This window comes from Nilaparvata lugens, unplaced genomic scaffold (genome assembly GCF_014356525.2).
Source record: "Nilaparvata lugens isolate BPH unplaced genomic scaffold, ASM1435652v1 scaffold5660, whole genome shotgun sequence".
NCBI classification, from domain to species: Eukaryota; Metazoa; Arthropoda; class Insecta; order Hemiptera; family Delphacidae; genus Nilaparvata; species Nilaparvata lugens.
The window spans coordinates 1-13,598 of NW_024091457.1; the positions used below are offsets into that span (position 1 = coordinate 1).

The 13,598-nt window shown below is 35.8% G+C and overlaps 1 protein-coding gene across 1 annotated transcript; it reads right to left on the bottom strand.

Moving 5' to 3' along the window:
* Positions 1-192: 192 nt before the first annotated feature.
* Positions 193-11,793, bottom strand: LOC120356058 (gephyrin-like). Its single transcript, XM_039444854.1, has 5 exons — positions 11,503-11,793; positions 10,874-11,016; positions 8,967-9,154; positions 6,447-6,651; positions 193-347 (listed from the first exon to the last, which is right to left on the bottom strand). The coding sequence occupies exons 1-5, from the start codon at positions 11,531-11,533 to the stop codon at positions 213-215; spliced, it is 702 nt and encodes a 233-aa protein (XP_039300788.1). The 5' UTR covers positions 11,534-11,793; the 3' UTR covers positions 193-212.
* Between the last annotated feature and the right edge of the window lie 1,805 nt (positions 11,794-13,598).

The following is a 13,598-nucleotide window of genomic DNA, read 5'->3' on the forward strand; positions in this document are numbered from 1 at the left end:
CAATTCCAATTAATGTAGGAAACTAACGCGTGATGGAAATTCAAGTGGTACTTCATTCGTTGGCTAAGAATAACATGTGGAAATACTCAATATGCATTAATTTGTCAATACGGCTTCAATGGAATAATTTCGAATTAACAGTCCAAATACAAGTAATAAGTTGTCGATCTCAGTGTACTATTATCAATCTATTGATTAAATGATTGATGTGCTTACGACAGATCAATGCTTTCAGATTCGGTAGAAATGCAATTTTCCAGCACCAAATTCAAAGCCACTTCATAGTCTATCATGGGATACAGATGCTGATGGTTCCTTTGTCTATGAGCAACTTTACTGATGTCCACCTGCAGCAAGAAATACAGAAAGATGAAAATTAATTAACTTACTTATATGTGGCACTACAACCCAATAGTCGAGTTTTGGACTGCTCTACAATCAATCTACCTCTCCCTATCCACTCCTATTTTTTTGGTAGAGAGTTAGTGGGGAGGATATTTTTAATATTCTTTCCGAAGAATGGACATTGATATGTCCAAAGCTCCGCCAATTTATTAGATGCATAACAATATAATATTAATAGTTATTATATTACAATTACTTTTTCATATCATATACAGTTCAATAATTATTTTCTTAGTCTATATTATGTAAATTCATCTATAATTTTGCTGTATTGTAGCTATTGTTCTATATGTATAAGCCAGTATATTGTAATCTACATAAATAAAGTACTCAATCAATCAATCAATCAATCCACTGCAGTCGTCTTTCATCGTCGTATTCCCAGCTCTCTCAAGTCCTTTTCCAGTTAATATTAAAAATCGGGCACCGAGCTTCGCTCGTTATTTTTATTTATTCATAAACAGAACACAATTCTTTAAAATGATCGAGTTCGTATTTCACAGCTGGCTATATGTCATCTTATGAATTTCGGGGATGCGATATTTTGATTTTTTTTGATATACTCACTCGCTCACTCACTTTTTTTTTAATATCCACAGCTGTTTCAGCCAAGGATGAATTATCCTTTTAATGTCGTTCAACGAGTTTTTCCAAGGATGAGACCTAGTGCAATCGAATCTTTATATCAGAAACCTACTATGTTCCAAATTTTGTAAAAATCGTTAGAGCCGTTTTCGAGATCCGTTAAACAAAAATAACCAGATATATAAATACCTAAATTGCTAGCTTAATATAATAGGATTAACTTGGACCATGATTAATTTGAATAGCAAGAATGCCAAAAAAAGGTTGGAAGATAACAAAATATGTAAGTGGGAAGGAAAAGTACAATTTCAACAATATTATTCCATTAATAAATAAAAATATACGCAATTATGTGAATTACATTGAATTTTATTATTTGTTTATGCTTCCAGAATCATGAACTTCAGGTTAGCCTATTTGCTACTGGTATAAAATAAAAAATACATTAGAGGCCTACGTATGATAATATATGTAGTGTGATCAAATCAAATCAAATCAAATCAAATCGTTTATTGCACAAAAATATATACAGAATACAACTGAAAGGAAATTGACAACTTTGTGCTACACGTCGGCAAAAGAAAACTTGTACGCCGACGTGGAGTCTTAATATAACTTATTCACTTATACATTAATATTAATATATAAATGAATCCTACAATATATAATATAGGCCAACAGTAATTAACCATTCAACCAACTAAATATTCTATTCTAAGAAATAACAATAAATTAAAGATATACATAAAGCTGAATTTAAGATTCATACAACATCAATCAATTTAAACCAAATCATTAATTGAATAAAAATAATTTTCTTTCACCAGGTATGGAAATCTTTTATTTTAGGCTTCTTATCAACCATCCTCTTGGAACTTTATTATAGAGTTTATTTCTCAAATATGAAATACTTCTACGGGATAGGGTGCTATCAACTCTTTCAATTGTGATTAAGTTTTGAGCGACTTGTCTAGTTACTCTTTGAAATTTTGAATATTTTTTAATTTGAGCACATTTTTCTTAATAGTCTTAAAATGAACAATTGTCTTATAGTGAACAGATTGGAATTTTGAAACAATGTGACACTTGGGAAATCTCTCGGATACCTCATTATTGTTTTGATAACTAACTTTTGTAAAACAAATAGAGGTTTTAAAGTTGAATCAAAAGTTCCTCCCCATATAGAATTACCATACTGAACTAAGGATGGAATAGAGCAAAAAACAGATTTTAGTAATTCTAGACTCAAAATACTTCTAAGCATGTACATTTTTAAATGTGACCACCCTTAATTTTCTACAAGGTAGCTATCTGAGGTGACCAGCGTAGATGCTTGTCAACAAAATACCAAGATACTTGTAATTGTTTACACTCTCAATAACCTCTTGCAAGAATCACATGGATACCTGTTACAAGCATTATTCAAACAAAGCCTGTTCATATCTAGATCTCCTCTTGTTGTTGGACTGAAGGTCATACATTTTGTTTTACCAAGATTAGTCTCAAATAATTACATTTTAGCCACTGAGAAACCTTATAGTAACCCACTTTTGTTTGCTTGATAACATCTTCCCAGGAACCTTCTTGGAAGATAAGTGCGTGTCATCAGCAAAACAAATTGTCTTAGACCCAACTGAGTCCAGTACACTAGGAGGTTTATTAACATAGATCAAAAATAAAACTGGTCCCAATACAGTCCCTTGAGGTAGACCCCATGTCACATCTCTAATCTCACAAATCTGATGGATCATCAGATTCCAGCACCTTGTAAACTTTACTAGCTTCATTCGACTCTCTTATTTACAGTAAGGTCCTCGTTATAATGAATGTATTTGATTACAATGGTATTACTATATCTAACATTCGACAAAGCATAGAGCGCTATCATTTTCTAGCTCCGCAACGTTGCCAGATCGCTTTTTAACAATCTATAAATATTCTTCTTCTTCTTTCTCGATCCCCTTCTGCCTCACAGCGTAGGGTGGTTTGAAGATTCCTCGCCCCAGCGTCTCCACTCTCCACGATCCTCAGCCAATCTTTTCATCTGCTGCCAGTTTTTACCCCTAGCAGCCTCCATTCTTTCGACATGGTTTTCAAACGTTATTCTTGGTCGTCCTCTTTGCCTCCCTCCAATAGGTTTCATTTCCATATTTGTTTGGCCTTTCTCTCGTTTGTCATACTTGTTTCATGACCGAACCATTTCAACTGCCTTTCTTGCATTTTGCCAACCAGGGGTTCAATCTCCACTTCCTGCCTTATGACTTCGTTCCTTATCCTGTATCTTCTTGTTTTTGACGTGACAACGTCTTATAAATTGGTTTGCCGGGTGACACTTCAAGAAACTGCGTTACGTTCCCACGTTATGCGCTCACAATGAGAGCGAGTGAGAGCGTTCGTTTCGGTTCACGGTCGTCTGGAAAGAGCACGAATAGGAGCAGTGGCGAGCAACCCGAAGGCATTCACCTGGAGAGAGAGTGAAACGGAGCAGTCAACCTGCGCAGGCGCCGCAAGCAATCTTCTGCGACTGCGCCTGCTTAGGAGAATAAGTGAATAGGCTATGTTGTAGTAATCACAATAATGCATAATCACATAATCATGCATAAGTGAATAGGTTATGTTGTAGTAATCACAATGTTGTGGTTCAGTGCGAGATTCTTTGTATAAATTAATGTTTTAAATATAATTCTTTGTATAAATAAATGTTTTAAATTTTTACTATTATTTCATCCTTCTTCCTACTATACGAATGAATATTCACATTAAAATTATTTTACCACTCAAAGTCGTTGTCACGTAAAACTTTCGCCCGTATACCGACTTTACAGGCAACCAAGCAATTTTTTTCACACAATCTTTCTAAGGAATTTCATTTCAGATACTCTGATTTTCTGGGCTTGCCTTTCAACAACTGGCCAGCTTTCTGTGCCATAGAGGATAGTAGGTACATACACTGCTTGGTATATTCTCTTCTTCGCCGTTTTACTGACTTCTCTTTTACCCAAAAGAGTATTATTTATTAAATAAAATATATTATTGGCTTTTTTGATTATATTCAGAACTTCACTGTCAATCCTTCCATCTCTTCTTATTTTGACTCCCAAGTAATCATATTCATCTACTTGTTTCATTTGTTTTCCTTCCAGAAAAAGTTCTATTTGCTCCTCTTCATCTTCCCAACATGCATTACTTTGCTTTTATCAATATCAAGCTGCATGCCTTTCCATTTCAGAATCTCATGCCATTCCTCTACTGTCCTTTTTAGTTTATCTATAGTACCGGTATCTATAAATATAATTGACAAAATATTCAATCTCAATTATATAAAAAATATTATTTAATCATAGAAAAATAAATTTCGTTGAGTAATAAAATAAAATTGATTATTTCAAACAAGAATGAACAGTTAATATTACATCAGATATACCGGTATCAGCTAACATCTATACAAGGCAGTGGCAAGGCAGAGAATCGGCTACGCTGTACTCCTTATCATTCTCCACTGTCATTATAGTGTAGAACTAACTATAGTGAAAAAGCTAGTCAATTCAACTAGCATGTAAAAAACTATTTAGGGTAATTAAAATTTATTATTATTAAACGAAAATCTAAATTAAATGCTGTAATTCACCCCGAAGACTTCTGCTACTGCAAATATTGACATCAGGGTAAACAGCTATGTTCGGACGTTATATGAATGTTCCCCTTTATTGTCTGGCGTTGTGTGGTGGAGGGGGCAATTAAGGGGTGATGCGTATAGCATAATCACCGCCAGTTGCCGATTGACAGCCAATCGAACAGCTCACTTCTCATAATGTCGATTTTTGCAAAGTGATCTATTGATTATTTATTGTGATTTATTACAAGTGTCGTCTCGTCTCGTATCGTGATCTGGACCCGGGATCCTGGAAGCAAGGAGGATTTGGACATGAAGGTAGGCCTATGTTATTGTGCACTTAGCCATTTAAATTGTTCAACTTGCTACCCGACGCCAGACAACCCCAAAAGTTCTCGATGTAAATATTGATACAGTCCACAAACCAGAGTGCTGTTTGAGCCAGCCTCTGTTGAATTAACCAAGCTAGATGGAAATTCGATGAGCGCTACTATTCAAAAATTATTTGTCAACCTGGGAATCGAACCCAGTACCTCCTAATTGCCGGTCAGGAAATTATTCACTTCAATTTAACTTCGTAAATTAAAATTTATTCACTTTAAATTAAAACCTCTGCTTGAATGTAAAGAGTTGATGTTATTTTATAAGGAATTTTGACAGTATGAAATTAATATCACTGTAATCGGTGTTGAAGTGTCCGCATTAGTATCATTCATACAAGGAATTCTGACTGTTCAAAGTGATACTATAATTGATTGATTGATTGATTGAGTACTTTATTTATGTAGATTACAATATATACTGGCTTATACACTTATATACAATAGCTTACAATACAGCAAAATATAGATGAATTTACATAATATAGACTAGGAAAATAACTATATAACTGTATATGATATGAAAAAGCAATTTGTAATATAATAACTATAGATAATAATCATATTGTTATGCATCTACATAAATTGGCGGAGCTTGGACATATCAATGTCCATTCTTTGGGAAGAATAATAAAATATCCTCCCCACTAACTCTCTACCAAAACGTAATTTCGTTATTTAAACTAAGGATTTATTTATTAATGGAAATATTGTAAAAGTTTTAATCAATATGAATATTGAAGAGAAAAAAAGACAGAAAATTGATAAAGTAAAATAATTATATAGGTAGATAGATCAAATAATTGATTAATAAAATGAAGTAGGCTGAAAGTAGATCAGGGTTATCAAATTTCAGTAATATACAGCAGTATGCAGTGGATAATTGAAATAACATGAGTTTATATAATATATATATATTATATATACAATTCGTTCTATAACATGGTTTAAAGGTTTATATGGTGGAATGGGTGAGGGATGGTTGTCATGTGATCGTTCTAGGGCCGGACAGTTTCAGTCATTTGCTCCAAAATATGTTTTTTTAAAGTCAGGTTGAAGCTCGCTCGGCTCTCGATAGACCTGATAGAAACAGGAAGTGTATTCCATGCACGACAGGCACTGACTAAGAAGGATTTTGTGAAAATGGTAGTTCGATGATTGGGTATCCTTAAAGTACTTTCTCCGGTTCTAGTATGTGAAGCATCTATCCTCCTACCTTCAGAGACAAATTTGAAATCATCTTTAAAATAGTTCGGATTACCGTATTTCAAGATATCTCTAACAAGCTTGACTATTCGAAAAAGCCTCTGATCGGGAAGCTTCAATGTTGAACTAGCAATGTGGGCTGGGGTGATATGATCATGGCGTTGGAGAGAGTAGATGAAAAGTAGACAATAATTTTGGCAACGCTGTAGTTTATCATTCAGAGTGACTTGCATAAATAATCGGAGAATGTTACTCACCTTGCTATGGCTATGAGGACAAGACCCCTGATGACTTTCATTCTGTATAACTTGGTGATCTTTTTTGACAGTAACATCTATGTTCTTTATAACAGCCAGAGCGTGGGGAATACACTTGATTACTGCCTGCACGAATTCAGCGGATGCTTTTTTACTGCCAGGAGTATTGATGATCAGTGTTTGTCCACGTATGCCACAGATACCACTGCAAAAATTATAAATAATAATTATTATTATTAAACGAAAATCCAAATTAAATGCTGTAATTCACCCCGAAGACTTCTGCTACTGCAAATTTTGACAACAGGGTAAACAGCTAAATGTCAATATTTGCAGTAGCAGAAGTCTTCGGGGTGAATTACAGCATTTAATTTGGATTATAATAAAATAATTCATTCATTAGCATTTTCATAATTGCAATATCTCAGTAATTTCCATCTGTAATTATAAATAATATTGTCTTGGAATACGAATTTGGCTACGAGTGAATATTGAGAAAAAAAAACACTAAATTGTAGCATAACCTAAGTAAACACATTAAATCTGTGATGAATCTGGCTTGAGTCTGTGATTATAGATTACATTTCTAGGATAATTATTGCAATAACAAACGTTCTTGGGATATTCCACGTAATGAAGTGAATTGTGCAAAATGTTTTCAAATATCTCATTGAATGAGCTAACCATTGAATGAATATATGAACTTGAGACCTGTTGCATTGTACTCTATGTCAAATTTTAAATAGGATTTGACCATTTTAGAACATATTGGTGCCTAAAAAATATATTTATCTAATGGTTATTGGAATATTACAAAAAAGTTTGGGATATCCCATGTAATGAATTGAATTCCATGTGCTAATTTGCCTAAGGCCGGCCACTATATAACGACAGGACAGGTCTGTTGAATATGTGCTCTATCGACGGATATTACCCCTCCCAGTGGATATGGCTGAACTTCAATTTATATCTGTGGTGATCCGCTGTTCTATGTATACACAATACATCACCCACATTGTAATGAGGTCCACAGTATATAGAAGAAGAAATACCGTGATGAGGTCGACTACTTCCTCCCCTACACATGTTCATCATACTATCGACAAAAGGCTTTGAACAACATTTTTTGAGGTTAGGTTTTTGTTGTTCATTTTTTCTCTGCTGCTCTATTTGAAATTAAACTATTGTTCTATCATTATTATTTGCAATTTACCAGTGGTTTATTTATTGTAAAAATGAATAAGTGTAGAGTTATTGGTTGTATATTTTAAGTTGGAAGTTGCTGTCAAACAGCTAGTTTTCTTTGGAAGCCTTTCACCTGAATGTCATTTTTGTTCAAAAACATGTATTTTCATACATGTTCGACTGACTTGTCCTGTCGTTAGTGGCCGGTCTAATGACAAACCAATGCTAATCAAGTTCTGACTCACTACAGACAGTAAAATCTGGCCTCTAATCCCAATGCATCTTTAATTCATTTTCATTGATTTTACTCAGTCTTAAAATTCACCATAAAATTGAAACTTGACCTTATATTTAAGAATGCTGCACACAGGGACATTGGTACCGTTTACTAGCTGCTACGGGAACACGGAATTGGAAATGTCCGGAACTCTAATGTCTATGAAATTTCCGATTCAACTTCCTTGTAGCAGCTAGAAGACCCTACTAACGCATAGTGTGCAGCATGTTTTACAGTCAAACTTTGATGCCCCTTTCCACACTCTCGCCAATATTGTACAAATTACGATAAGCGCGAGAGTGTGGATAGCTAATATGCAGCTTCCACACTCTTACCAAGTGCGCACAAATGGTATTTTCAATTTTAAAGGTAAATATAGGTTTATAATTGAAATCTCGGTTTTTCTAAACCTTATATTCAAATATGATTTTAAATTGCAAATTTAAACGACGAGCAGGAGAGGATGGCTAGCTAATATGCAGTTTCCACACTCTTGCCAAGTGCACACAAATTACGACGAGCGCAAGAGTGTGGATAGCTAATATGCAACTTTCACACTCTTATCAAGTGCGCAAAATGACGACGAACAGGAGAGTATGGCTAGCTAATATGCAGTTTCCACACTCTTACCAAGTGCACACAAATGACGAGAGCGAGAGTGTTGATAGCTGATATGCAGCTTCCACACTCTTGCCAAGTGCGCACAAATGACAACGAGCAGGAGAGTATGGCTAGCTAATATGCAGCTTCCACACTCTTGCCAAGTGCACACAAATGACGAGAGCGAGAGTGTTGATAGCTGATATGCAGCTTCCACACTCTTGCCAAGTGCGCACAAATGACGATGAGCGCGAGAGTGTGGATAACTAGTATGTCAGCGTTGATCTTCACTTGTCTGTATGCCTGCAATGGTGTTGGCCATTTGGCAAGAGACTTGAGGAGAATGTGGCGCTGGCATAACCTTATCCTTCAACTTGTCCATGGAGATATTCAAATCATGACATATCCTAAACTTCAACCAGAACCTCCATCAAGCCAAATCACAACTGAAGACTCACCGGTACAGGCTGGCGAACGGTGTGATCTTAACACTCTCAGCAAGCATCAGGTGGGTCAACCCGTGAGCCTCTCTCTCGATCACGGTCCTGGTTGCTTCCGGCGTGACGTCACGCGGTCCAAACCCCGTTCCCCCCGTCGTGATGATCAGGTCCACGTCCAACTCATCCGCCCAGTATTCTATCATGTCCTGGAACAACCAACTAAGTAGTTTGAGCAATGGCAACGAGTAATCAGTCGGCTGTAATTAGTGGCTTGAGATTCAGTCGAAAATAGAAAAAATATAATAAAGAAAAAAGTAACATATGGAATGTATGAAAAACTAGAAAAAAAATAAAATCTCAATCCGAAAAGAAGAAGTACTAAGAGTGAAATACTAAAAGAGCAGAAAAACTAGAATGAATTCATAATAATTTAAAAACTCAAAAGAAAAAGAGATGATTCATGTAATTATTAATCTACAATTCACTGTACATATGTAATCCATTTAGTAACATAATGTAATTCATTTGTAGCAACAATGACTGTCATTTATCGGTTCAATTCGTGGGTTAGTGTATAAAGTTGTAACAATTCAAACACCCCGCTCAAATAGATTAATTATTAGAATAGTGGAGTCATCACTCAGGCCACCGAATTGGACTTTTGAACTGGTGCGCTGAGAGTGTGATGACCGCGTAGAGACTAAACTGTTATTATAATAGGATTTGTCAATAGAGTGATTGAATTCGTAGAGTTGTGTGTTAATTTAATCATCTTATATAACAGGTACAGGTGGAGTGTGAGAGACTCCTTGCTGTAGCTAAAGGCTGGTTCAGAGGAAATAGGCTTCAATTGAACGAGGACAGGACAAAAAGCCTAATATTTACATTGAAAAATACTAGTCCTGTAAGTATATGCTCAGTTAAATTACTTGGATTCTGGATCCTAAGCTGACATGGAACGAGCATATATCACAGATGTGTCACAAGCTTTCCAGAGTCACTTACCTTCTGAGAAAATTGAAGACATCTGTCCAATCAGACTTTTTGGCTACTGCCTACCATGCCCTATTCCATAGTCATGGAATTCTACTGTGGGGTCATGCGGCATGGAAGAGAAGAATATTGCTGCTGCAAAAGAGGGCAGTTAGGTTTTTGTCATCTGTGGGAAGAATTGAGCACTGCAGACCACTGTTCTCAGCTCTTAACATATTGACCGTCTATAGTCAGTATGTATTTGACTCCCTTGTGCATGTAAAGGATAACATTGGAGGGTACGAACAAAGATGTGCGGACTTACCATCACCACACCAGATCAGCAGGGAACCTTGACATCCCAAGATGTAGACTTTCAAGGACTCAGGGATCATTTCCAATGTTGGCGCTGAAGCTCTTCAATCTTCTGCCTGAGGAGATAAGGCTGGGGTCTTCTGACTTCAAGAGAAGGATGAGATGGAGGGGCATCCAAGCTACTATACTCTGTGAAAGAGTTCACACATGACGAGGGGACTGAGGCCGTCCACTGATCAAAAATAAGGCCTAAGCAACATTGACACAGCCTATCCAGCAACGACTGGTACGTAGCGGTAATAAGGTATAAAGTAACAGTGCCCATGATCCTAAGAGCCTGGTGGTGGCAGCGCTACTGGAGACCACTGTCATGTTCACCACGCACGTTACTAAGTGCTTGCGTGGCAGCCTAGAGGTTCCACGTTTGAGCCCAGATATAAATAACAATTTTTAACAGGTTATCCCTGTCATCGGATGGGCTCGAGATTGCCCCTGGAACAATAAAAGCCAAGGGCCATCTTGTTGATCTTGGTGATGGCTATACCGAATCAGTTGCTTGAGAGTGTTTTACAGTTGAAAATTCAAAGCTTTGCAAAAGGGTTGTGAAAAGATCCAATATTATGATTTTTTCCAATTACCTCAATCTTATGACGGTCATCTGGTACGCATCTGTTGTAGACCGCTTCAATTTTTAAAGATGAGCTCTGCATTGTTCTTATAAGGGTGGTCAAATTTGGGCCACTTGAATCAACAGCCGTACCTTCGAAACAACTGTCGCTAACTGCAAAAAATGAAAAGCGGTAAATACACAGGATGCACACGGTTTTTAATCAACAAAGACTTTCCTAATACAGCTATTTTTGAACCCCTAAACATTGACAGAAGCGTAAACGTCAGGTAAAAGCAAATAATTCTAGTTTATAGAGTAAGGTCAAAACATAAAGAACGGTGTAGGTAGAGTGTATTGGAGAAAGTAGGTAAGAGTGTTGAAAATAAATGCATGAATTCAAAAGTTTTCCATACCGTAATAGAGCAACGGAGGTAGCGTAGAATGCATAAAACGGAGACATTTAAATGCATGCAGAATTTAAAATTTTTTAGCTACCCTGTAAAAAACTAATACAAAAGAAAGCTTATTCTATCAGATTCTATGACCCTACCTTCACTGCTCTTCTATGTTTTGACCCTATGAATTAAAAACTTTCCATGATTGCATGATGACAATAAAAATATTAAACAGAAATAAGTTTATTCCAGGTTCACTTACTTGTTAAGATTCCAACTGTTATTTCATTCATATTGACTGAAAGTTGTTGATGAATAAAACAATTAAACAACAGAAAAATACAAGTTGAGAATAGCAGTCTTGAATAATTTCAGAATAAACTTGGAAACTCAAGTTAGTATTATACTTGAAAATAATAAAAATGTGATTCAATTCAAAACTATTTTGTTTGCAAAAAACCCTATAAGTTTCAACACTTTACATGTAAGGTAACTTTATTTTTGTGTTATGCAACACACTATAAGAGCTTTTCTTCCAAAATAATATTATCAACAGAAAAGAAAAGATAACCTAAAATATTTTATGCTTCAAATGCACGGCCGTTTATATCTTTTGCTTTCTAGTTTTTACAAGGTGGCACTGATAAGTGTAATCATAACCTCAAAAATTTATACTGTGTAGTGTGTACTGTCAAACTGTCAGCAAGGGAAATGTTGATAGCTTCTCAAAATCAAAAATAACATGAAGAAATGAACGTACGTATGGATTGCATAATTAATCATTCACTTTTCATAAAATTGTCGTCATCAATGAATGTAATGAATGATGAGCACTTTTTTCTTTATTTTTCAGTCATTGTCCATTGATTGTACTGTGCAGACGGTTTTGTGTAGATTTCTTTGAACATTTCTTTTGCTTGCCTATAAATACTTGAGCAGTTAATCAAAGTGATCTATTTTATCTTGTAATTTAGTTCATCATCTAGAAATGCTGAGGAAAGTCTCTTCCACCGTTTCAGTTTTTGGACTATCGTCACTACCTGGAAAAACAAGATCTCAAATTCAGTTACTTGCAGTTTTAAATAATGTAAGAGATTTTCATGTTTAAACTATAAACAGCATGCATGTATATAACGTTGGAATTATTTTAATCTTTGTGGGACTATTTTATCATTTTCAGCATAATATAACGCTTTATAGGGTATAACATCACTCAATTTGGAATACGAATTAATTTTAGGAACGGTTAGTTACCTACTTAAATTTACGATCAAAATAAGCAATTGATTATTATAGTTTTAGTGTACGGAAGGATAGTAGTGCATCACTATCTACTCACTGCAAGTTTGACTAAATTATATTAAGCAAATTAAGATTATTTAATTCTTAATGGTTGGTGGATCTAATCTAGACTATTATAAAATCTACTCTGTGCAATAAATCTTACCGTAAGTTACTAACTTTCTTCATAGACAGGGGAGTCACCTAAAAGATTAGAGAAGTCACCAGAGGAGTCAATAAATGTGAATAAAAAGGTATTTAATTTTAATTTTCTTGTGAAAATAGATAGGCCTCGGCTTCAGGTAAAATCCACATAGTAGTTGGCAACTCAAAATTGGTAGCTGTGGTTGGGGGTTTCTCATAATTGATCATTAGTCCTATAAAAAGTTTAAAAATTAGAAATCTTTCGAAATAATCCCAAAAAATATTCAAAATTAATGTTACAAAGTGTTGAAGGTGAGGGAAGGAATAATTATTTCTATTTTTGTTGCGCTATGGCATTGACACAAATAACTGTACCGTATCTGTTTGTTTATAGGCCTATAGTTATCTATTGAAAATACAGTAACCGTATCATTCTTTGATAAAAGTAAATTCGTATGACGTTTTGTTGGTAGAGAGTCCCTTGCGGGAAAGTTCCACCTCGCCTATAATAATTAAGCCATCAATATGACTGTCTCATACAATCTGAGAGTTCCTGTCCGATTCCGAGGCTTTGTTTGCTGGTTTCTTAACGTGGGTTTTTTGCCGAGTAGGATTGTTAGCCCCACCCCAACCCCCAGCTAGGAGGACCTCTACTCCTAGAGTCGCCATCTCCTAGGCACTTGCTTTCACTTCAGCGTAAACTACCCTGTATTTGATTCGGGTTAACTCCCTAGGCTCTTCCGCCCTCTCCGCCGTTGGGATTTTTCCTCATCCGCCTTCGAGGCCGTTGCTAGTTTTGGTCCACCCCGGCTATTTAATTTCACCGGTATCACCCATATCTGGGAGGCATTCCACTATCCGCCACCTGGGGAGGTGCCCGATTGAGGCCTAGCAACCCATCACGGGCAAAATTAAATTGATCTCCCTTATTTG